The sequence below is a fragment of the Hakea prostrata genome, chromosome 2, assembly GCF_041222555.1.
Source record: "Hakea prostrata isolate BN-2017 chromosome 2, UWA_Hpros_2, whole genome shotgun sequence".
Taxonomy (NCBI): domain Eukaryota; kingdom Viridiplantae; phylum Streptophyta; class Magnoliopsida; order Proteales; family Proteaceae; genus Hakea; species Hakea prostrata.
Genome location: NC_142601.1, coordinates 68,972,932 through 68,997,071, shown reverse-complemented (window position 1 = coordinate 68,997,071; position 24,140 = coordinate 68,972,932). Strand labels below are relative to the sequence as shown.

At 37.2% G+C, this 24,140-nt stretch overlaps 4 protein-coding genes and 1 pseudogene across 7 annotated transcripts; 2 read left to right on the top strand and 3 right to left on the bottom strand.

The window, feature by feature from the left end:
• Positions 1–6: 6 nt before the first annotated feature.
• Positions 7–995, bottom strand: LOC149026064 (uncharacterized protein At1g28695-like; annotated as a pseudogene).
• A 4,035-nt stretch (positions 996–5,030) lies between these two features.
• LOC149026063 (chlorophyll a-b binding protein, chloroplastic) lies at positions 5,031–6,190 on the top strand. The gene has a single exon (XM_089146298.1). It carries the CDS (start codon positions 5,102–5,104, stop codon positions 5,903–5,905), a length of 804 nt encoding a protein of 267 aa, XP_089002424.1. The 5' UTR covers positions 5,031–5,101; the 3' UTR covers positions 5,906–6,190.
• Positions 6,191–7,366: 1,176 nt separating this feature from the next.
• LOC149026062 (uncharacterized) lies at positions 7,367–11,617 on the bottom strand. The gene is made up of 2 exons (XM_089146297.1): positions 8,471–11,617; positions 7,367–8,040 (listed from the first exon to the last, which is right to left on the bottom strand). Exons 1-2 carry the CDS (start codon positions 11,475–11,477, stop codon positions 7,691–7,693), a joined length of 3,357 nt encoding a protein of 1,118 aa, XP_089002423.1. The 5' UTR covers positions 11,478–11,617; the 3' UTR covers positions 7,367–7,690.
• Positions 11,618–14,330: 2,713 nt separating this feature from the next.
• Positions 14,331–18,067, top strand: LOC149026061 (Protein kinase superfamily protein). 4 transcript variants are annotated; one of them, XM_089146296.1, is made up of 8 exons: positions 14,331–14,729; positions 14,837–14,860; positions 14,960–15,019; positions 15,463–15,602; positions 15,697–16,035; positions 16,130–16,384; positions 16,506–16,636; positions 16,849–18,067. In XM_089146296.1, the coding sequence occupies exons 4-8, from the start codon at positions 15,467–15,469 to the stop codon at positions 17,047–17,049; spliced, it is 1,062 nt and encodes a 353-aa protein (XP_089002422.1). In that variant the 5' UTR covers positions 14,331–14,729; positions 14,837–14,860; positions 14,960–15,019; positions 15,463–15,466; the 3' UTR covers positions 17,050–18,067. The 4 variants fall into 4 exon arrangements, with proteins under 4 accessions (XP_089002422.1, XP_089002420.1, XP_089002421.1 ...); XM_089146294.1 differs by having other exon boundaries at positions 14,331–14,860; XM_089146295.1 differs by having other exon boundaries at positions 14,331–14,870.
• LOC149026060 (fatty-acid-binding protein 3, chloroplastic-like) lies at positions 17,786–19,444 on the bottom strand. The gene is made up of 4 exons (XM_089143617.1): positions 19,252–19,444; positions 18,444–18,599; positions 18,074–18,354; positions 17,786–17,944 (listed from the first exon to the last, which is right to left on the bottom strand). The coding sequence occupies exons 1-4, from the start codon at positions 19,442–19,444 to the stop codon at positions 17,786–17,788; spliced, it is 789 nt and encodes a 262-aa protein (XP_088999743.1).
• Positions 19,445–24,140: the final 4,696 nt, after the last annotated feature.

The following is a 24,140-nucleotide window of genomic DNA, read 5'->3' as shown; positions in this document are numbered from 1 at the left end:
ATTGAATCATTTTAAAACGTAAACTGTAAGGGAAGCTGGTCCTTCCTTTCCTTTGCTCTAAAAAGAACAGAATAAATCATAAGTCTTAATTACTCTCAGTTAAGTCTAATTTTAATTTCTTGCACCTTTTTTTGGAAGAAATCACAACTGATTTGAAGGTCATTAGTTTCATTTTGGACAGGTTTCAAAAATGGCTGTATCCTGCAATGAACTCAGTAACATTGAATCAATAACTTACTTTAATTCTCTCAATTTATAATTTCAGTTACCTAAAAGCCATTAACTACAAACATAGCGTGAAGATACAGCTGTAACAACGCTTCAGAACATTGCCAAGAAATTGGGTTCTCTTCCACATCATCTTTATGAAATCTTCAGACATATAGAGCTCTTCCTTTGTGAAATCTACACCTTCTGTCACCAATCTGTAGCAGTGAAGTATCAAAAAGTTACACCTTTTGTAAGCAACTTGATCCACCGCTACAACTAGAAGATGACCCAACAAGCCTTGTGTACCTTCTCCCAACCAAAAACTTTCTAAGAATAGATCAAACATGGATTTTTGCAGACTCTGTTTTCCCTCAACATAAGCTTTATTTACAATGGCAATTATCACTGTTTTATTTGCCATTGAAGCTCTCTCCAATGCTTTTGTTAGTTCATCTTTTGGACTGCTTATGCTCATGATAGTCTGATAATGGAAATAGAAAGAACGCAACAAGAAAAAACATTACATTTTACAAAAATAAAGCAAACCCATTTTGAAATTCAATGATCTTAGATGTAGAGTTAGTTACATTTTTGTGTGACGCTTCTTTGCATCTGCAATTCTGGAATGGAAGGATGGGATGGAGAAGAAGGAAGGTGAAGGAGGCCATATGCAAAGATAGAATACTCCAGAGGAAAGAACTGAAATTACAATCAAATTGAAGATGTTACCGTTAGAGTGATCCATGGTTCCTATAAAAAAAGAGAAAACTTACAAATTGCAGGAAAATCCGTCAAAAATATAAACCATGGTGTTTGGGATTCTAACGGTTCAGTTCTGCAGTATGTAACTGTCTTTGGATTGACTAATTGGTAGGCAGAGAGTTTCCAAAACTTTTTCCAAGGACCTCCTCTCCATAAGCAAGAAAATAGGGGGACAGTTACCACCGGCTAAAAATCCTCTGAATGTAAAAGCTTCTTGAATGAACAAATGATCTCAGCTGTGCATTTTGTCATTATACAGGTTTCAATTAGATAGTTTTTAGCTAAAATTTTTATACACTTCTTTCATCAGAATTCATCCATTTATGTTTCTGATCCCAAATTGGTGGTTATTATCTTCTTAATTTAGTTTCCGGTTTTCTTTTAAAATGTAATGTTTGTGCTGAGATGCTTATATAATTACATTTTTTCAATTTCTTGGATCTATCTAAAACAGTAGAAGTAGAAGATTTATTAGTTAGGTGACTTATAATGTAGCTACTTTGAGCTAGCTGGAGAAATTAGGGGCCCTTTCAATTGGCCACATCTTGTATTTCCATAATATTTTAGATGGTATCTGTTCTGGGTTGGTATGCTATATTGACACAAACCTTCTGAATTGTTTCCATGCATTGGCTACAGTATCTGTTGGGTTGCTGGGTAGTGCAGGCAGCTCTATTGAACTTACAAGGGGAAGAGAGGGAGGGGGTTTGTCTGGTTTTAAGATGCTAATGAGATTTCTTGTGTTCGTATCAGGAGAAACAGCCCCAGAGACCATGGCCCAAGGACAGGATATGGTCGTTCGACAGTGCCCCACGAGTTTTTGGTAGTCCAATGCTAGATGTTGTTTTGAAGAAATCCCCATTGGCTGAAAAGCAGACCTTCCGTATTCCATGCTATGTGGGACCAATGAACATGGAGTGAGTGTCTGGGACTAATTTGATTTGGAATGATTATTCTTTTTTATTTCACACAGCTGCCCTTTTTAACCTCGGAGCTGGTAATCACTTCAAAATAGGAGATTCCCTTGTGCTTCTCTTAGTCCTCGATTCCTTTGTACAATTTAATTCTCTTCTTTGTAATTTCTATTCATTGTTCAGCAGTAGAACATTGGTTCTTTCTTTTTATAAATAATTTGAAAAGGGAAAGGTTTAATTTCATGTTCACTAGTGCGTTTTACCACTTCTCTTCTTCTTCTTTTTTTTTTTGGTACAAAGACAAAGGGGCTTTTACCCTTCTCTTTTTAAGTTTCAAGGATCGATGTTTCATTTGAATGGCAATGGAAATTTCGGCTATGGAGTGAAGCATTTCTTGTTCTGTTGTATTATCCTTCTTTTTATTTTTTGAGTGTGTGATCTCTGAATTAGTAACAGCTCGAGAGTCTTGAGTGTCAAAGTTCACAAGGAGAGGGTGCTAAAATAATTAATTTTCTTTTTGGAAAAAGTAAACAAAGGATATGTATAAAGGTTACACATAGAGGTGTTGTTATTTAGTGGTTGTTGTAAAGTCTTTCTATTCATATGCCAGCTGTCCCCTGCTTGTGTTATTTGCAACTTTATAAATAGGATTATAACCTATGAATTAATTAATTGAAAATCATTCTTCATGTACTACAAGGAGCACATCGTTTCCGCTAAAGCTGAACCATATTAATCCTCCGGGTAAGTTGTATGAGTATGTTGGGTATATCAAATGAAACGTACAGTATAAAACAGAGCATTTATCAGGTCACAGACATCTCCAATTCTCCAAGGGACGTGCATTTGCACGTGTCTTACTTTGCTAGTATATATATATATATATATATATGTTTTTTTATATTAATTAATGATATTATGTGATATTTATGAGGGTTCTTCCATATGTAATCTCTGTTCTATATTTCTACGTGGCATCTTCAAGACCATAGAGTCTCTCTGAGGTCCATGATTCTTCAGTGTCCTGCTGAGTCAGGGGTCGTGTCCGTTTGCTAGACGTATCCTCCAAAAAATCTAGTAGGGGATGGTTTGTGTTTTTCTCCAGACGAATCATGTCATGCCACGTCTCCTCATATCTGATCATCAGTTATCTATCCATCTGAGAGATGCATGCTTCTTCTATTGTATATGTATTGCTTCAAAACTGATCAAGTCAAGAGCCGGGTTTGTTGACTAATTTAGGGAAGAATGAGTTAACGGCCAAGAAATGAACCACTCTTTCCAAGTGGAATCATCAGTTTCAAAATGAATCACTCTCAGCTGCTAATGTAAAAATAGTGGGAGGATAAAGTAACAAATTTTCAATTACAGTTGGGATATATCAATGCTCAACATTAAGTTTATATTTATTTGTACTTGTAATGGATGAATTAACCAAATACATTCAAGACGAGTTCCCTTGATGTATGATTTTTACTGATGATATTGTGTTGATAGATGATAACTAAGTGGGAATTAATTCCAAGTTAGAATCATAGAATGCAGTTTTTAAATCAAGAGGCTTTTAATTAAGTAGAATGAAGACAAAATATCTAGTTTGTAACTTTAGTCATGATAGGGTAGACGATGAGATGGTGAAACTTGAATATAAGGAGATTCCTCAAAGGGATTCTTTTAGGTGCCTACATTCAATCATAAACAAAAGAGTAATATAGAGGATGATATTTTCCAAATAACTAAAATAAAGTGGAGAAATGGAGAGATGTGTTTGGGGTCTTATATGATCGACATATTTCATTAAAGCTTAAGGCTGCGTTTGTTTGCAAATGTGGGGTGGAAAAAGGGGTAGAAACAAAAAATATGTGGGCCCCATGAGTAATGGGGGTGAGGGAGAAGAAAAAGAAAGGAATGAAAAAGTGATAGTGGTGGGTCCCACTTTTTATTTTTTCAATTTTTTTCACATAATCCCACCAAATTTGTGGGGTTTTAAAAAAACTTGGGGTGAAAAAGTTGGATTGCCACCTCACCAGACAAGTTTCCTTAATTCAATAAAACTTGTCTCTCACTTTCCCACCTTAAACAACCAAACAATTTACACTTTTGTAATTTAAAGAAAAAATAGTTAAAAAAATTTGTTTTTTTTCAAGAATTTTCCCACTCCTTTTTTTTTCACCCCACCTTTATTCCAACGAACAAATGTTGCCTAAAGGAAAATTTTATAGGATAGTCGTTCGACCAGCTATGATGTACGATGTAAAGTGTTGGGCGGTTAAAAAGAATTATATAAATAAACTCGGTGTTGCAGAAATGAGAATACTAAGATAGATGAGTGGCAAAACTAGGAAGGATAAAATAATAAATGATCATATTAGAGTTGGTCTGGAAGTTGCTCCCATAGTGAGAAGTTTCGAAAAAATCGTTTGAGGTAGCACGGCCATGTTCAATGGAAACATATACATGTTGTTGTATGGAGAAGTGATATAATCCAGATTTAATGAACTAGAAGAACTAAGGATAAATTTAAGATAACCTTAAAAGAAGTGGTGAGAAAAGATATGCATATCTTAGGCCTTGTATCTAGCATAGCTTTAAACAGAACTTATTAGAAATTAAGCAAGAATCTATATAACTGACCCTATTTAGTTGAGACAATGCTTATTATTGTTGTTGTAGTATACATTAACTCCACACCTTCAGGCTACCAGAATAGTCGTAGTAGTAGGAGTATTTGTCTGCTACAGTCTACTTCATTCACTTTCAGTTTACCAGAGACATGAAGAACACAGACTCAATTCCTTGCCTATACACCACGAAATGAATTCGGATCATCACCCCCGACAGGGAGCTCCCCGACGGGTTTTCCACCACAAAAAACAGTGGGCCCCACCTGAAAAATAAATAAATAAATAAAACCCTCTCATCACCACCCCTGGCCACCCCCTGTTTTTTGTGGTGGTAAGCCGCGAAACTGGGACTCCAGGAAAAAAATCTTAGCAACTCGTGGACTCGAGAGTGCCAACTATGATCACAAGAACCAAAACCCCGAAAATCCCAAAACCCAACTCTCCTCCAATAGGAAGAGAGATGGAGATATCATAAGATAAGGACTCCCTGACTTCACTCCTATTAAAAGGAGCCAAATAAGCCTAACAGTTCTACCAGAAAACTCTCTCTTTGCTTGTATTGTTAACTGTTCATTTGATCCATCAGCCATCATGGCTGCTTCCACAATGGCACTCTCCTCTCCTTCTTTAGCAGGAAGGGCTGTGAAGCTCGGCAGATCTGCCTCTGAACTTTTTGGTGAAGGGAGGATCACCATGAGAAAGACTGCAGCAAAGCCAAAGCCAGTCTCATCTGGCAGCCCATGGTATGGCCCTGACCGTGTCAAGTACTTGGGTCCCTTCTCCGGTGAACCACCATCCTACCTCACTGGTGAATTCCCTGGCGATTATGGTTGGGACACCGCCGGTCTCTCAGCTGATCCTGAGACCTTTGCCAAGAACAGAGAGCTTGAGGTCATCCACTGCAGATGGGCCATGCTTGGAGCCCTTGGTTGTGTCTTCCCTGAGCTCCTTGCACGCAATGGAGTCAAGTTTGGTGAGGCCGTCTGGTTCAAGGCTGGTGCACAGATCTTCTCCGAGGGTGGATTGGATTACTTGGGCAACCCAAGCTTGATCCATGCACAGAGCATTCTGGCCATCTGGGCTACACAGGTTATCTTGATGGGAGCAGTTGAGGGCTACCGTATTGCAGGTGGACCTCTTGGTGAAGTCACTGACCCACTTTACCCTGGTGGCAGCTTCGACCCACTTGGTTTGGCTGATGATCCTGAAGCTTTCGCTGAGTTGAAGGTGAAGGAGATCAAGAATGGCAGGTTGGCTATGTTCTCCATGTTTGGATTCTTTGTTCAGGCCATTGTCACAGGCAAGGGACCTTTGGAGAACCTGGCTGATCATCTTGCTGACCCTGTTAGCAACAATGCTTGGGCCTATGCTACAAACTTCGTCCCTGGCAAGTGAGTGACTAGGAGAGTGTAGTTCATGGGGGAACAGGTCCTCCTTCCATTCTGTGTGTGGACTTGAGTTTATTGTCTCTGATATTAACGAAGAGAATTTGTGAAAATTTTATTGTACTGTTTAGCAGCTAGGGAATTTGGCTCCTTTCAGCCGGATCTGTCGAGTGTCAACAGTTTTTTTTTCTATTGATCACTCCTTGATCTTCCCTATTCCACTGTGTCATCTCTCTTGAATCTTAGGCTATGAAAGTGGGCTTGGGTTGGGAGAACTGAGAATTTAAAATCTCAATCTGGCACCTCAGTTCATCTTGGTTGTTGAAAATTGAAACATTATAAAAGTTTTGATGATGATTCCATTATACAATAGTTACATACGAACCAAAAAAATATTTATCAGTGTGGAACGAATAGCTTGGGACTCTCTACAGAACCCATCACAGCTACTGTTAATTACGCTATGATCAAACGGCTATGCCTCATCGACCAGAAATATTGATCAAGTCACTGGCGTGCATGACTTGATCTTTAAAGTCTGGGTTCTGTGTTCTGGTCTCTCTGTGCTTTTTTTTTCATCACTGCTTGATCTTATTCTACTGTGTATCTCTCTTGTATTTTGGGCTTATGAAAGTGCTTGGGTTGAGATAATTTAGAAATTCTATTACACAATAGTCACATCAAAAAATAATAATAATAATGACAACAGTAATTTAGATTCGTCACTAAGAACTAAGTACATCGTTATTATTGTAAACCACTAGCAGTACTGGTTTTTAATTAGCAGCTCCAGTTTACCTTAGAGGCATTGAAACAATTACATTGAAGCAAATTTACAACAGTAGCTTTACATGTGAGGCAGTTGTTATTAAAGATGGTCCGAAATAGCACAAAGGAAAATCGATGTTGGGACTTTTAGGCACGTTATTGCAAGCGTTTTTCTTAAGACTTTATTCGCCCCGACCACTGTGTGCAAGAGGGTTCTTGTGAATAATCTCCTCAAATACAAGAAAGACCTAACATAAGTTTTTCAGATTTTTGTGATGTACTAACTAATCTGAACACACAATATTTATAGAGAGAGAAGAGCTCATTTTGTGAATGAAAGAGTACCCATTAACAAAGAGGTATCATTCTTTAAGTTTATGACTCTATATAGATAGGTACCTCCTTGTCCAGTCACATTCATGTACGATTAAATATGTGTTGTCAGATCGTTCAGCTACACAATCTGATGGTCCATATTGATCGGATGTATTGATTTGGATATACTTTTATAATAGGTAGATTACTAATGTTAATCTATCCGTTGAATTTTCTCGGATTCAAATGGATCTATCTCCATCACTTTGATTGACGATCAAAACATACAGTCCAGATCAGATCTCGCTCGAAGCGTGCAAAGTTTCAAATGTGTGTGTCAAAAGTGCATAAACAACCCATTGCCTACGCTGCACTTGGACGGTAAACTGGTCCTTGTTCGAACACTGCACCTACGCTACGGCATGGCCTATTATCATAAATTGGGATTAATAGGTATCACCCATTAATTTACTCGGAATTCCACTCAGCATCCGATGTGGGACTATGAGAAATAAAGAAAGCAATTTATTTTATTAATTCCGAAAACCCAAGAAAATACAACTATTATATTTAAAATTACAACAGCAGTAACTCAAATCTAATGAAAATGCCAAGGTCACTGCTAATGGGGGATGGGTTCATCTTTACCAGCCAAGAGTCCAAACAAACTCCATCGGTTCTTTCTCATCCTGCTCCACTAGGAAGTCAGGAATCAGTTTGCTTTACACTGATGTATTTTTGACAGGAGAGACAACACTTCTTTCATGTCTGGTCGATCCTCAGCTGATGGGTAGGTGCAAAATAAGGCTAACTTAAAGACCTCCTCTAGTTTTTCCTTGTCTTGTTTGGTGGAGATGCTTAAAGCTAAATTCGGATCCACCACCTGAAGAAGCTTGTCAATTCCTCCTCTGAGTGCCAACTCCACAAACTGGCGTAAAGTGATTGGCAACCCATTCTCTTCCATGGTTCCTGTTGGCCTTCTACCCGTAAGGAACTCCATCATTACTACCCCAAAGCTGAAAACATCTGCCTTGGTGGTGACTTTCCTCATGTATGCAAATTCTGGAAAAAACAAAATGACTTCACTTGCAAGAACTAGCACACAATGTGACATTGCAGTAAAGATCAAGACCTTCTAGGAATCCCAATTGTATTAAATGTCTTTGGATGAAGAAGTGCCTAATCAAGATGAAACTCCAATTGATTTGCAGTAATTGTTCAAGCAGCAAACTGAACAAAGCTAGCTTCTGTATTTGACAACAGAGCACTTAACTGTGATAGCTAACACATTAAGAACTAGTAGACTGATCACTAATTTTCAATATCTTACCAAGTATGATTAACAAAACAATTCCAACAACCGAAAAAAATTGAATATCATAAAATTGCACTAGGTTTCAAACTAGAAGAACTTTCAGCTTTTCATATCACATCTGTAAGTGTAGTGCAGAATTTATATATAACTCAAAATCAAATTGGGTTTTAAAAGTACCTGGTGCCAAATACCCAATGGTGCCTTGGAGAGCTGAAGATGTAGCAAGGCTGATTTCAGCATCGAGCTCAACACCAAGCATGCGAGCCATCCCAAAATCGCTCACATGGGCTTCCCATTCTCCATTCAAAAGAATATTTGAAGGCTTCAGATCACAGTGAGCAATGGGGAAATCAAAGCCAGAGTGCAGATAGACCAATCCATTAGCAACTGATACACATAGTTTCAACCTCTCAGGAAATGTCCACCTTGACCGATCTACCCCAGAACCATGTATAATATCTTCCAAGCTCCCATTATCCATGTATTCCAGAACCAAGGCCTTTAATTTCCCACTCTCCCAAGCATAACCTATAACCTTGAGCAGATTTTTGTGCCTCAAAAGGCTCAGGGTCTTAATTTCTCTATTGAAGCACTTGTCAGATTCAGAAGAGAACATTAGAATATTCAACTTTTTCACTGCAACAGTTCGCCCATCTTCCAGGTTTCCTTTGAACACACTGCTCAAGGCACTTGTACCAATCACATTATCTTCGCTAAAGAAGCATGTTGCAATTTCCAAAGCTCTTTGATCAAACCTCTTTATGGTTGGGGTCCTTGGGGTGAAAGAAGTGGATGCATCTAAAGTTTTAGGGTTCACAGCTTTTCTATTTTTGATGCAGCGATCAAGGAAATAAAGTAAACCAACCAGAAGTAGAAATATAATAATGGACCCAAGAACAATGAGAATTAATGCAGCCTTCTTGGAGAACCGGTGTGCTGCACTTAAGTGGCTTGAATTGCTGCAAGGTCTGAGAAAATTGGTTCCACAGAGGCCAGAGTTTCCTTCCAGACTGGATGCATCAAGGTGCCCAAATATGCCTTCTTTTGGAAGCGGGCCTTCAAACCGATTGAACGAAATGTTGAGATGTTTCAGGGCAGAAAGGTTCCCAAGTTTCTCTGGGATTGTACCATTTAATTGGTTCCGAGAAATATCTAAGGAGTGCAGGTACTTGAGATTTCCTATGTTTCTAGGCAACTCACCATCTAAGTTATTATAGGAAAGGTTCAAGTATGACAGAGAACCCAACTTAGACAAAAGAGCAGCTGGAATTTGACCAGAAAGAGCATTCATTGAAAGATCAAGCGAAGACAAACTTTGGCAACTTGTAAGTGCTGCTGGAATACTTCCTGAAAGCTTGTTATTCGAGATATCAATTGCCTGTATGATTGCCAACCCTCCAAGCTCAACTGGAATGGACCCCTTCAAGTGATTGTGTGATAAATTGAGATAGATTGGCATGTTTTTCATTCCCCTTATCACAGATCCAGGAATTGATCCTGTGAGTTGATTATTAGACAAATCCAAGAGTGTAAGCTGATCAAGATGGCCGATGCTTTCTGGGATAGAACCATTAAGCATGTTCCCATGGAGGTCCAAGGTTGAAAAGTACTGGAAGTTAGCAAAAGCATCTGGAATTGGACCGGTTAACCTGTTGAGATACAAATTGAGCTCAGTTAACTGTTTCAGTTCAAATATTTGCTTAGGAATTTCACCTTCCAGGAGATTCTCAGACAGGGAAAGCCCTTGGAGGGATGACAGCTTTGATATTGTAGAAGGAATGTTGCCTGACAATCTATTCCGACCCAAATCTAAGACGAACAATAAGCTGAGATTGCCAATCTGTGGTGGGATTGAACCCTCCAGGGAGTTCTTATATAAGAACAACTTCTTCAGGTTATACAGGGAACTAATGTTAGAAGGGATCTCCCCTCCAAGGAAATTTGAGCCCAAGTGCAGATATGACAAATTTCTCAAGTTCATCAACGCCAGAGGAATCTGACCCGTCAGATTATTAGAAAATAAAGTGAGAACTTGTAGTGAAAGCAGAGACCCAAGCTCAGAAGGTATTCTCCCAGTGAACTGATTATTGGAAAGACCCAGGTGTGTTAGTGATTTGCATTGGGATAAAGAATCAGGGATTGTCGAGGATAAACTGTTGTTAAATAACCGTAGTTTCTCCAAGTTGACTAGATTTCCAAGCTGGGAAGGAATGCTTCCCACAAATGCATTGGTGTACAGTTCCAGCTCCACAAGCTTGTGACAATTCCCTAATTCAGGTGGGATTTCCCCACCCAAAAGATTTTCGAACAACAAAAGATATTGTAAGTCAGTCAAGTTCCCAAGCCCAGAAGGTATACTCCCAGACAACTGGTTTTGACTCAAATCTAATATTTGCAAAGCTGTCAAGTTACCAAAGGAAACTGGTATGGGACCCCTGAAGCTGTTCTTATAAGCAAGAAAAGTCTGAAGATAAACCAAATCACCAAGGCAAGATGGGATTGAACCAGAGAGGTAGTTAGTGTTTAAGCCAAGTGTAGTCAAATTAGAGCAACTGCAAATGCTTTCAGGGATATCTCCTTTCACGAAGTTATTCCCTAAAATGAATAATTGAAGATGAACCAAATTACCAATGCAAGATGGGATTGTACCGGTGATGTTGTTGGTGCTGAGGCGAATGCCATATAAACTAGTTGAGTTGCATATGCTTTCAGGGATATCTCCATCCAAGAAGTTATTACCAAGGTCCAATATCTGCAGGTTTTTCAGGTTTCCTAATTCCTTTGGTATTGAGCCTGACAGAGTATTGTTGAAGACGTACAATTCAGAGAGAGAAGAACAACTTGCTAGCTGAGAAGGAATGGAGCCTGTGAAATAATTGGAAGCTAAATCAATAACCTGAAGGGTTGAAATGTTTCCAAGGAGTGGAGAGATCTCGCCTTCGAGTTCCTTCTCCGCCAGAGATATAGAAATGACATGGTTGAATGGATCACAAGCAATGAAGGACCAGTCGCAGTAATGATTTGCATCTGTCCAGTTTGCCAATGCTTCAAATTGGTCATGCGTGATTGAATTCTTGAAGGCCTTCAAGGCCTCCATATCTGAGGTAGAGCTCAGCTCTGCACATCGAATAACTAAAAGAGAAGAAATTAAGACTAGTGTCAGGATTCCATACCAAAATGCCATTGAATTGCTTTCTAGGATATGTTGAGACTTGAGGAGCTTTAAAGGAAGATCATTGAAGACTTCAACCAACCAATCAATCCAAAATCAAATCAGCAGTATTTGACTGTTCTTTCACAAAGTCCACACAAGTTGCCTAGTTGGTGTGTGCTATGCGGCTGATTATTAATTCCTAACCTCATAACCCTGCCAAGTAGGATTTTTATTTGTCGCAGTGGCTTAGCCGCTGAGATCACGCCACATGTAAAGATACTAATCTAATGGTCGGAAATGAAAATGTATAGAGTTACGTGCAAATATATTCTTCTTGCTTTACCAATGCAGGGTTGGTTGAGTGGTAAAGATTCGTATTTCTCAGTGGGTTCAACCCTTGCTAATGACATTTCAATTCTATAATTAGAAAAACAACCGTGCTAAAAAAGAAAAATTTATAAATATGAAAAGATTAGGTGAACTTTTGTAAAGCAAGACAATTATATTTGCAATTAGATTCATAGGTTTTCATTTCTTAGTATTTTTACATGTCGCGTGATCCGGGGCTGCCACAAATAAAAATTCAAAGTCAACCCTAAATTGTAAAAGAAAATTTCTTTTTTGCAACATGTAATAAAAAACAAACTGGAATGTGTGGTTTTAAGTTTTCCAGAAGTCATTTAGCAGAGAAAAAGTAGGGTTTGGGGAAGTGGCGTTGAATTGATACTTATCAACCAAGTTTAAAGGCGGAATAGATATGATTTTTTTTTCTTGGTAAAAGTGGAATAGATATGATTTAGGAGGGAAAATAAGATTCTCAGTGCACAAGTCACAAAAAAACAAACAAATCTTAAAGAATTTAAAATTTTAAACGAATTTGATAATTCTTGGACGATCCGTCAAAGACAAGACAGCAGCATGGGTACTGGATAGTAGTGACTAGTGAGCTGTGAAGACAACAACTGACGAGTGACGAACATGCTGCTGCTGCTCGCCAAAGTTGAATTCTTCGTTTCAATGTCAACTTGTGCAACCAAGCGTTCACATCGACAACGAAAAGCATCCACCGCGCAATGGATAGGAATAGGAATATAGGAATATCGGATAGAGATAATATTTTATTAACAAATATGGAGCATATATTATTATACATATACAAATGCTACTACCTACCGACAGAACTTTTTTTCTTTTTTTTTTTTCAAACAAAAGATGGGGGCACGCACTTCGATTACATCTTCATATGGAGTTTTGTCGTCCGCAAGGTTTGAACTTATGACCACTCTACTAAGAAGTATGGATCTTACCATTCTACCAACCTTGCATTGACCCGACAAACTTTACCCATGGAGGATTGTCATCTGTTTAAAGATATTACATCCTAAAGATTGCAGTGAATCTATACATATATGATTACTTGATTTGGATTGTGACGGAGAGCAGAGACGAAACCAAGATTTAACATTGGAGATCGAAGAATAAAATCTAGATAACCTTACACACATATTGTGTGGGCATTCATAAAGACCCATTTAGGATCCCACATCTCAATTTTATTTTATTTTTTATGTAGAAAAAACTCTCGATTATTTTATTATATTAAAGTATATGCTCACATATATTTTGTGGGGATCTACACATATTTAAAAAAGAGAGTAAATTATTGACAATGATATTAAACTAAAGCAACAGTAAAAAAAAGAAATACGCATGACTTCAATCTTAAATAGTTAGATGAAAACCAAAATTTTATTTGATAGGAGATGCAAATAAACTTTTTATTTTAGGTAAGAGATGTAAACTAATGATAGTTACTTACTTTACTATCAATAGACATTTTATTTTATATAAAATTAAATAACAAAAATTACAGAAGAAATAAAGAAACAAATAAATAAAATTAAAAAAAATAACAAAAACAATAAATAAATGATAAATAAATTGAGAAAGAAAAAGAGTATCTAATTGTGGAGAAGATTTTTTTCAAATTTTTCATAACCCATGCTTATAGAGAGGGAAGAAGCTAAATAGGAAAGAGGAAAGAGGAGATAAGAGAGAATAAATAAGATTTTTTTTTTTTGTAAAAGGTGCTTTGAATTAGAAACTGGAAAGAAAAGAGAGATTACATCCTCTGATAATGCTTCCCACGAGTGTCCTCTAAAACTAGTTTGGACAAGCCACATGGGAGGTTACAAGGGTCCAAGACGGTTTCCAAAGAAGCCCCTAGCAAGATCATTAGCACACATGTTAAATTCACGGACATGATGGACGAACACAATCCTGTGAAATCTCTATTTGATCTCCTGAATATCATCAAAAATATCTTGCACCACCCAAGGAGTGCTTAGTGATTCCGTAAAAAAAAATTCCTTTTAACAATGTTTATAGAAAGAGAATAGAATAAATATGAAATAAAGATGAAAGAGAAAAGATGGGAGAAAAAATAGGGATTAAAGAGTTAATTTTTAATTAAAAATAACATTTATATGCATTATTTTACCTTTAAAAGTTGTTTTCAATTTTGAAGAATAATCACTTAGTGATATTTCACATGTGGAAAGAGAAAAAAAAAACTGAAAAAAATTAAGAGAATTAATATAAAATTTATATATATATATATATATATAATCTTTTTCATGCCCTCGACTTCGGCCCCACTGTGCTTCCGCCCATGATGCCGAGTAAGATTTTTAAGTCACATGCTTAAATCGAAGACCAATCCAGTTGTTTGGAAAGTTGTTCCGTCAATTGATTTTACATGATACGTGTTTAATTTAAAATCATAATTTTCGTTTTAAAAAAATATAAAATAATATATCAATCTAAATGTTTTCTCCTTCTCAGAAGATCCATTGTTCACATCAATAGTCAAAATCACTTCAATGAAGACTCGCTTTCAAAGCATAAATTTTAGCTGAAAAGATTACCATACCATAAAGCTTGTCTCCAATGTTAGGGAAACGAAGAAAATAATTCACTGTCAATCACAAATTGAAAGGTTTCATCGTATATGATTGTGTTTTTATGGAAGTTCTAATGACTTTTAGTTACTTATCATCGTATGGTTCCTGAAAGGCAATAAATGCATCTGTATGGATCATTCAACAACTGTGATCTCTCACGAGGAAGATACCTGATGACAATTGATGAAGACTGAAGATTTGCTGTGTAAGGTTCCGTAGAAAAGTTGGATATTTGTCACGTTTCCTTATGAACTTCCATACTTCCACGGAAGTAAAAAAGGGAAATTTGTGTTTAGGCGAAGGACAGCAATCATTTCACGTAATTCATCACATATGCCTTTACTGGTTTTGGTTGTTGCCGTATTAACTTTTGCTCTGTACACACTAAATTCATATGAAATGATCAATTAACACATGTTCCTGCAGTGCACAGACTGGTTTGGATTCAATGTGAGCACAGGTTTTCGTATGTTCAACATCGCGTTCAGATTATAAGGTTTTTTATCTTCTTCGATCGTCTGAATCTTTTTTCTTCATTTCTGAACCTAGGGGAGTTTTCATGAAAAGATCTTGGATCTCACAGCTGGGTCTGTTTCCCTTCATTTACTAGTAAGTCATTCAGAACTCTTAAGAAATGCAGAGCTTTGCAGAGAAGTTTCATTCTTGTAGATTTTATTTATTTTTTATTTCTTGGGTCTGTTATCATTTAAGCTAGTTTTCATGGGCTGATCGATCACTCATGCTGGTTTGGTTTCTCTCCTAATTTCCGTACCTGCAGCACTGATGAATCACTGCATATGTTGCACATCTGTTAAATTAAATGCTGTTGCAGGGTTTAGGACTCCTTTGCAGTTTCAAGTCACTCAGTAGGAACAATTGGAAAAACTTGTTCTGTTCATTTTCGCAAACAGAAACAGAGATTAGGTCAATCAATTGACGCTGAGAATGAATGTTTATATATGTTACTATGATCTTCTGCGTTTTTCAATTACTTGAAATTTCTTCATCATATTCAAATCCTGCAACTTGATATCCTCTGTGGCTTTGAACAGATAAATGGGAAATACTGCAATTTTGGCCTTCTATATCACGATTTGCTGTGTTGCCTTTGTCATCTCGAAGATTGTCATTTCAGTACTCCTTTATCGCAGATGGCAAAGAAAGCACAGTGTGATCCATGATAGTGTTTCAGGTATAAAAAATTTATGCCTTTTTGCCATTCAAGATTCTGAACTTGCAATTTTGAAAGAAAACAATCTTACTAAAACTCAATGAGGCAACAACAGGAGGAAAGATGGTGATGTTCAGGTCTCCTACAAAGCAGGATCTGAGCTCAGAGATGCTCGTAAAGAAGACATTGAGATTAACCAACAAGGACATCATCGGGGCAGGAGGTTATGGAACAGTGTACAGATTGACCATTAATGAGTCAACCTCCTTTGCAGTAAAAAGGCTAAACAGAGGTAATGCAGACCGTGATCAAGGATTTGAGAGAGAGCTGGTGGCAATGGGAGATATAAAGCACAGGAACATTGTCACTCTTCATGGATATTACACTGCTCCCCAGTTTAATCTTCTTATATATGAGCTGATGCCAAATGGAAGTTTGGATACTCTGCTTCATGGTATGCAGTTTTCTCAGGGAGTGTGCCGAAATAGTCTTAGAAATTGCAACTTATTTAGTATCTTTACCTCCTTCTCATCAAGATGCTAATGCAGGTGGATTAAATGAAAAGAAGCATTTGGATTGGTCAACAAGATACAAAATAGCTGTAGGTGCTGCAAGAGGAATTTCATACCTTCATCATGATTGTATCCCTCACATTATACACAGAGATATCAAATCAAGCAATATATTATTGGACCAAAACTTGGAAGCTCGAGTTTCTGACTTTGGATTGGCTACATTAATGGAACCTGATAAAACTCATGTTTCAACATTTGTTGCTGGAACTTTTGGTTATTTGGCTCCTGGTACAGTTTCTAACTCCTGGTTTCTCATCAGTTCTCCTTCCCCAGAACCCCCCACCATCAAATTTCTCCCAAGTGTTGTTTTTAAATGGTTTTTGCATGTTTTTCCTTTTTTTTTCCCTAGAATATTTCGATACAGGGAGGGCAACTGCTAAAGGAGATGTTTACAGCTTCGGAGTTGTTCTGCTTGAACTTCTAACAGGGAAGAGACCTATGGATGAAGCATTTGAGGAAGGCACTAAGCTGGTAACATGGGTAAGACAACCCCATCTGGTCAAAATCACTAGTTATCTACTTCTTTAACATGCAAAACTTCCTTTTTCTGATAACTCTAAATTAGATGGAAAAAAAATTTATGGAAATTATACTCTGATTAAATTGGCTTTCACTGTCAAACATTTTATTCTCATGCGTTCAATTCACCAAGAAAATATTTGATGACAGTCAAGCTGCATAAAATGTAACAGGTGAAAGCAGTTGTTGATGACAAGAGGGAAGAGCATGTGATTGATCATACCTTAGGGAGTTGTCCGATGGAGGAAGTTAATAGTGTATTCAGTATAGCATTGATGTGCCTTGAACCAGATCCCTCCAACAGACCAACCATGATTGAGGTTCTCAAGATGCTTGAGGAAACAAAATCCAATAGAATTGTATTGGACCCATGAACTTTTTTATGTATTCTTCTCTTTCCTGAGTGGAAAAAAACCACGGTCGGTTAAAGAAAACTTCCTACACTGATCAATATAGTGGCAAGTGTGATCCAGTCAATCTCTGGCTCAAATCCTAATAACAGTCTCCTTACCCTTCTTCCTTTCCTTTCTCCTGCTTGATAATCAATTATAGTTCATTAAGGGTCTAAAAACAGTAGTTGGATTTCTCCCAGTTTGATTCTATTTTCTTGGCCTCCGTTGGGAATCTCTGACTGATAAGATTTCAATGTTGAGACAGCCTTAATTTCGTCACTCCAAGCTGTTGAAGTACAATCAATACAGTTGACCCAAAACTCAACCCATTCTGTAGCAAAAGCTAGGGATCACGTTTTTTCAGTTTCATTGCCACTGAAGCATGTTGTATGGCAGTTCAGTTTTCAAATAAAAGAGCATGAGAACAAGCTCTAAGTGATGCAACGAAAATGGAATACTTCAATATCACAAGTTCACTGTTGGTGGCAGAACAGAGAGATGACATTGTCAAAAATAATTCTTTCAAATTTGATTAACCTAGGCGTTGGCATGTTGTTTTTTGCCAATTGATCTAATCTTTCCATTTAGAAGTATGAAACATAAACTACGAGAAAGATGTTCGGTATTAGGGAAATTGAACTCTTCATAACAAAAGAGAGAACAACAGAAACTACTCATGAGAATGGAACTAATAAAAAGAACTGGAATTGCATGGCATCTACTTCAGGACCATGGACAATCCCTTAGAAACTGAGTCTTTCAAAGTTGGAGACGCTGGAGCATTTCCAAAGAACACGTTAAATAAAGCCTTAATCACGTTCTCTGAGTCAATTGTAGCATCCACAGCGGAAGGTGACCCATCAGATGAGATGCAAACCTGAAACAAAACAACCATCAGAATGAATGATCAGGTTTCCTGAAGAAAAAAATTAATAACAAAAGAAAATTTTAGTGTATAAGTTCATAGAATCATGAAAGAATTGGCATATGCGAAGATACAAGGCACTAATATCTGTAAGGAATCATGGGCACGGCATGCAATAATGTCCTCAAGCATCCAAAACAAACTTACTAGCATCTTCGATGGATCAAGCCAGGTCAAGAATATGAAAGTTCCTTTCTTAAGAGATCGCCCTTGAAAGAGGCTGTAGAAAATTGAAAGTGCATGTTCATCAATAGGGTTAATTGCTTCAATTCTTCGGGTGACAGCATCATCCAATGCATCCCAGAAGATCTTGCCGATAACATCTCTCACCAGAACAATCTGTAATGATTTCTCCAGAGGAGCTGCAATTGTATCAGTACATATCAGCACTTCTGATGGAACATTAGTTTATTTTGTAAACAATCATGTGCAAAACAAAGATCACCGGTACCCTGAAAAATTGATGCAAACAGTGTCGAATCTAATTCAATGTCAGCAGCTGTTCTTCCTTTCCAAGCATTTAATTTTCTAGTGACAGATATATTTGCATAAAACCCTGCAGCATAGGCCTTGACACCAACGAATGCAAAAAACTTCTCCCCGTATCCTACAAAAGTGTCCAATCCAAAGCAAAAGCAGAAGAAAAGAAATCAATATTTCCCCTTACAAAAAAACAAACAGAATCAGGAAAATAAGCAACTCTTTTTTTTTTTTCTTTTTCTTTTTTTCTGGGTAAACAGACTAATAAGCACTTAGTAGTTAGTACACAGGAGGAACAGAATTTGAACCAGCCAGGAAAGGAGTAGATACCATAATACAGATCCAGAAGCATGTAGAATGCAATCAATTGAAATGGAAAAAAATGGTGAACAGAACAAAGTGAAAAAATGACACAAAAATGTTTTCATCATGGTGTTACTCTCTTGGAGATATCTTTAAGGATGGGAAACACTAGGAATGCAAATTGTATCCCAACGAAATACTCCAAACTCCTATAAGAAATGGGTTAGGCTGGGCCAGTCCAGATCAACTGTAGCCAAATGGGTTAACTAAATGACATCAGATTTTGAGTCTCCATTAGGAAGGTACCTACTAAAGTCTCATGGATTCAGTAGTTCTTTTAACATAAAAATGGAAAACCACAAAATCAGTTTACATCGATACATGACCTCTACATCTTTTATGCAACTATAATTATTTTTTGTAGTTACATATTATAATTATTTTAAGAAGTTCACTTGGGCAGCAGAGTAACTTACCAGTTCCAAACAGTGCCATCGAATTAGCGTACATTGGTAGACATAATTGTGTCTGAAATTTGACATTTGTCTTAGGCTCCACGACATATTCTACACCGTTCATCACGACATATTCTTCCCCGTCAACTATCCATACACCAAGAAGGCAAATAGAAGTTATAATCTTTGACATAATCATCATACTAGTTTTCATTTTACTATTCTAAAAGATGGACCACCATAGAAGAGAAGCTCCAGCATTTACTAATTACTACAGTGGTACTACTCCCAGTCTCCCATTAAGTCTGATTAACAACAACCAAGCTCACATTGTGGTTGGGCATCACATTTTTTAATAATTCTGAGGACCTTGATCACCTCTTTTTTTCTTGTCCTTTTACCAAATCTATCCGAGAGAAAGCCTGATCTTGCATTTGGCCCGTTCGAAGAGCACTCCTTTGGTTTCGCTAGTGTTTGGTCTTGGATTCTAAAAAACTTCAGATTCATTCATTTGTGGTTGGGTAGGTAAGCTCGTGTTCTATGCCACTATCCATCATCTTTAGTGGGAGTTCGAAGATAGACTTCCAAATCCCGCTTCAAAGATATGACTTGGAATACCATCTACTTTGATGTCTCTTCTACAATTATAGCTTTTTCTCCACCCCTGATTGAATATTTTATAATATTTTGATGATATATATATTTTTTTTTCTCTACTAGTCCAACTGACCTTTACTTTAAACAAGCAGAATTTGCCCTTGTATTGGTGCATTGGTGTCTTTTACACACGCCATACAACAGGGAGAAAGCCAGAAACACCAAACTAACTGTAATTAAAATTTTCTCACAAGGGAAAGCATAAAAATAAAACTGATCAGTGGCGGAATGAAATCCTAAACTTTTATGATTCAAATTATTTCTCTGCCTGATCAATGACCATCCAATTGAAAGAAGTAGAAATCTATAGAATAAGAACAGCACTGTCAATCATCAAAAGTTTAATAAAACTCAGGAGAAACGTACAAAAATATAATCTGAAAGAGAAAGAAGAAAGAAAGCATTATTTCACCTAGAAGAAGCAGCTTTGAGAATGAAATGAGGCCGGAATCTGACACTGTTAGCCTTGAGCCTGAGATTTGGATGGAATGCGGCTAAGGGAGGAAAGCTTCTAAGATGGGTTTGGCCCAAAAGTCGATTTGAGTTTCTTCCCCCAGGTAAGGTTTTGGGTTTAGTTGAAACCAACGAACACTGTGTGGTAATCGCTCCCACCATTTCGGCTCTCCGTAGACGAAAGACACTGCTTCGGTCTGTCTTCTTATACTTTGATGGGTTAATGCTTACTAAGTCACCCATACCCCCACCTGTTCAACGGTTTAGAAATTTATTAGGTGAATGGGTTCTGAGTCTTGACGCAGTAAATCCACTGCAACACCTTTTTAGGAATTCTCTACCAGTATTTTACAAATTTCGGGATCGAATTGACCAATCCAGATTGAAGTCGCTGACCAATATGACAATATCAATACCGCGAAAGGCTGAATTGGAAGTTGGCCTTTCTAGAGGATTCAATCAATTTGGATAGATCAAGAACATGACTCCATCAAACTGTATTGGGCGGGGAAATGCTCTGCACCAATGAGAACGTTTATGAGGGCATGAATCACCGGTAGGAGTGGTAGGAGTGCATCCATGGTGTCTTTAGAGTCAGTATAGTTTTTGGTGAAAATAAAAAATTTCATTTAAAAAGATATTAGTGCAGGTAGCACTTACATATAGAGTCTAGCCTTAGACTACAGTTACGAGCCTGTGTGGCTGCAAGCTTTGCATGTTTTTCAAAAAACAATTGGAGAACTGGATTGGGGAATGCAACATATTTCATATGTTTAGTGGCTTTAGCCAACTCCATTAGTGTTGTTAACTTGTCAAGGGGCCACTTCTCTGTTGTTGGGCATGGCAGTAGCTTTGTAATAAGGTCTTGATTAGTCCATATTTCATCAATTTTTATCCCCTTCTCTGCAGTTTCTCCCATTCTTATTTGTAGTGCAAAAAGTGTGGTATCCAAAATCCCTTTAGTCTTCTTTCCAAAATTGACGGTCTGTAGATGCCCGTCTCTTCAAATCTCAGTGCTCCAACCTGTTGCTCCTAATTGCTGGTAAGGTAGCCCTGCACATATTAAAATATTTATATTAATTTGAGGCAAATAACTGCACCAATTTCTTTCTATTTCATCATTATTTCCAATATTGAGTTCATTTTCAAGGTTGACCACAAATACCTTATTTTCATTTATTAGTTTCAACTCCTTGATCCAATGGTTTGTGCTTTTTAATACCCTTACTGGGTTTGGTTTCTTGTTATTAAACACCCTCTCATTTCTTTCTTTTCAGATGAAGTAACAGGTTATAATGAAAATTGACATAACCCATCGCCTGTCCTCCTTTCTCAAATGTGTAGTCATTTCATGACAGTAGGCAATAAGCGATGAGTTCTGCCAATTCTCCGTGCGTAACCCAAGAGGTCCTGCAGCATGGATTCTTTTTCCCCATTCACATGAAATAAGAATGTGCCATATAGTTTCATCTGATTTTCCACATATTGCACATTCTGCATTCATGTTTGTCCATTGAGCGAGTTTGGCCCTGACTGGCAGACCATCATTTAAAACACGCCAAAAGAAAACTTTAAATTTTGGATGTATAGGAAGGTTCCACATTAAGTTCCACCACTTTGCGAATCGGTGGTCATGGTTCAAAAACCTTTGCTTCAGTATTTCTTTAAAAGCCAGTCTAACTGTGAAATCTCCATTTGGAGAAATTAAGGAAGACCAAGAGTCTTCGTGGTCCGAGAGGTGAATAGAATGGATTATTGTAGAAAGAGAAAGAGGGTTTGAGGATGTTTCCCTGTCTCGACTTTGATTTTGATGTGCTTCTCCCACCATTGCAACTACTGATATATGTCTTTGGCCATCTGCTGAAGTCCTGGTTGGTTGCTATGACTTGTGCTTGGTGTTGTTCCCATGGATCGAACCAGAATGATGTGTGTTGTCCGTTCCCTACCTGCCTTCCTACCATCTTCCTTAACTGTGGGAGAATGCTTGTTATACTATTCCATATCCAAGAACCCCTTTTTTTCGTCACCGTTGGATCGAAAATACTTCAGTTCTTGAAGTATTTTGCTTTGAAAACCCTTACCCACAATGCATTTGGATTAGTGATTAACCTCCATCCTTGCTTGAGTAACATCGCCGAGTTGTAGTCTTCCATTTTCTTAAAACCCAGCCCACCCATTGCTTTTGGTTGACAGCATTTGCCCCACGAGATAAGATTCAATTGTTTACTCTTATTTGGTTGATCGTTCCAAAACCTTTGGCAAATGGCATCAATTTTGTTGCACGTAATCTTTGGGAATTTGAGACATTGCATTTGATAAAGTGCAATGGATTGTATTGAAGCTTGCATTAGCACTCCTCTTCCCGCAAAGGAAATGTTAGAGGCCTTCCACTTAGCCATCTTCGAGGACCTCCGATTCACCACAGTTTGCAGAGTTTTGGCTTTCGCTCTTCCAGGAATTAAATTTGACCTCAGATATGTTGCTTCCCTTTTAATCTCTTGAACCTTTAAAATAGCCATCACCGTTTTCTTCTCACTTGTCGAGACATTTCTACTAAAGAAAACTCCACTTTTCTCAAAATTAATTTGCTGTCCTATTAAGTCGGCGAATAGAATCAGTATAGTTATCGCAGGATTGCTCACTTGATATAACCAATACCTGTTAACTAGAGGCGGACCTATGAAGGGGCAGGGGGACATGGCCCCCGGATTTTTAAAAATTTTCTACAAATTCCGTTAATTTTCCAGTTTTTTTCTCTTCTCAAATGTGAAATGTCACTATTTGGCTCCTCAAATATTGAGAACAATTTTTAAATATAAAATTATGGGTATAAATGTCATTTCTAATTAAAAACTAATTCTTCAATCCCTATTTATTCTCCCCTCTTCTCTTTCATCTTTTCTTTCTATTTATTTTCTTTTGTTTCTATAATAAACTTGGGTTAAAGGAATTTTTTGAAGAAAAAAAATTCTTATTAAATATTCAAAAATCAAAATGTCATTCCTAATTAGAAACTAACTCTTCAATCCCTATTTATTCTCTCATATCTACTATCTCCTATCTCCTCTCTCCTCTTTTTTTTTTCCTATTTATTCTCTTCCCTTTTTATAAACATGGGTTAAGAAAATTTGGAAAAAAATCTACTCCACAATTAGATACTCTTTTTCTTTCTCAATTTATTTATCGTTTCTCCTTTTCTCTTTTTTTTCTCTTTATTTTTTTATTCTTTTTATTTGATTTTATATTCTATGTTTCTTTATTTCTTCTACGATTTTTGTTATTTGATTTTGTATTGTGAATAAAATACAACCATTGGTTTGCATGGCTTACCTCAAAGAAAATTTCGGCTTGCGGTTGAAGTCATATGTATTTTTATTTTTTTTATATTGTTGCTTTAATTTTACCTATATTTTGTCCAAGAAAAATATCATTATCAATAAATTTTTTTTTTTTAAATATGTGTGGGACCCACAAAATATATGTGGGTTTATTTAACATAAAAAATTTTAGTTTAGAGGTATAACACTAATTGCTCTTATAAGGGCCCACACAATATGTGTGCCAAAAAAACATTAATGCTTCTTCAACGAAGGTTATCTAACTTTCATTCTCCCCCGCCCCCCACCCACCCCACCCCACCCCACCTCACCCTTCCCTTCCCAATAATGCATCCTGGGTTTGCCCCTCCTCTTAACGAAGAATTGTAAGTTCAACTCTTAGATGACAAATATAATTTCACCATTCCCTATATATAGAAAACATTTTTGTGCTAAAATAAAAAATAAAAATCGATGCATTTT

Excerpts from the sequence above, each read along its gene's own strand:
- LOC149026063 (XM_089146298.1), top strand. The coding sequence starts at position 5,102 with ATGGCTGCTTCCACAATGGCACTCTCCTCTCCTTCTTTAGCAGGAAGG.
- LOC149026062 (XM_089146297.1), bottom strand. The coding sequence starts at position 11,477 with ATGGCATTTTGGTATGGAATCCTGACACTAGTCTTAATTTCTTCTCTT. Across the intron at positions 8,041-8,470 it reads CATTGGGTATTTGGCACCAG|AATTTGCATACATGAGGAAA; the intron begins GTACTTTTAAAA and ends TGTTTTTTCCAG.
- LOC149026061 (XM_089146296.1), top strand. The coding sequence starts at position 15,467 with ATGGGAAATACTGCAATTTTGGCCTTCTATATCACGATTTGCTGTGTT. Across the intron at positions 16,385-16,505 it reads TTTTGGTTATTTGGCTCCTG|AATATTTCGATACAGGGAGG; the intron begins GTACAGTTTCTA and ends TTTTTTCCCTAG. Across the intron at positions 16,637-16,848 it reads GCACTAAGCTGGTAACATGG|GTGAAAGCAGTTGTTGATGA; the intron begins GTAAGACAACCC and ends AAAATGTAACAG.
- LOC149026060 (XM_089143617.1), bottom strand. The coding sequence starts at position 19,444 with ATGAAAACTAGTATGATGATTATGTCAAAGATTATAACTTCTATTTGC. Across the intron at positions 18,600-19,251 it reads GATGGCACTGTTTGGAACTG|GATACGGGGAGAAGTTTTTT; the intron begins GTAAGTTACTCT and ends ACACTTTTGTAG. Across the intron at positions 18,355-18,443 it reads GTTTGCATCAATTTTTCAGG|CTCCTCTGGAGAAATCATTA; the intron begins GTACCGGTGATC and ends ATACAATTGCAG.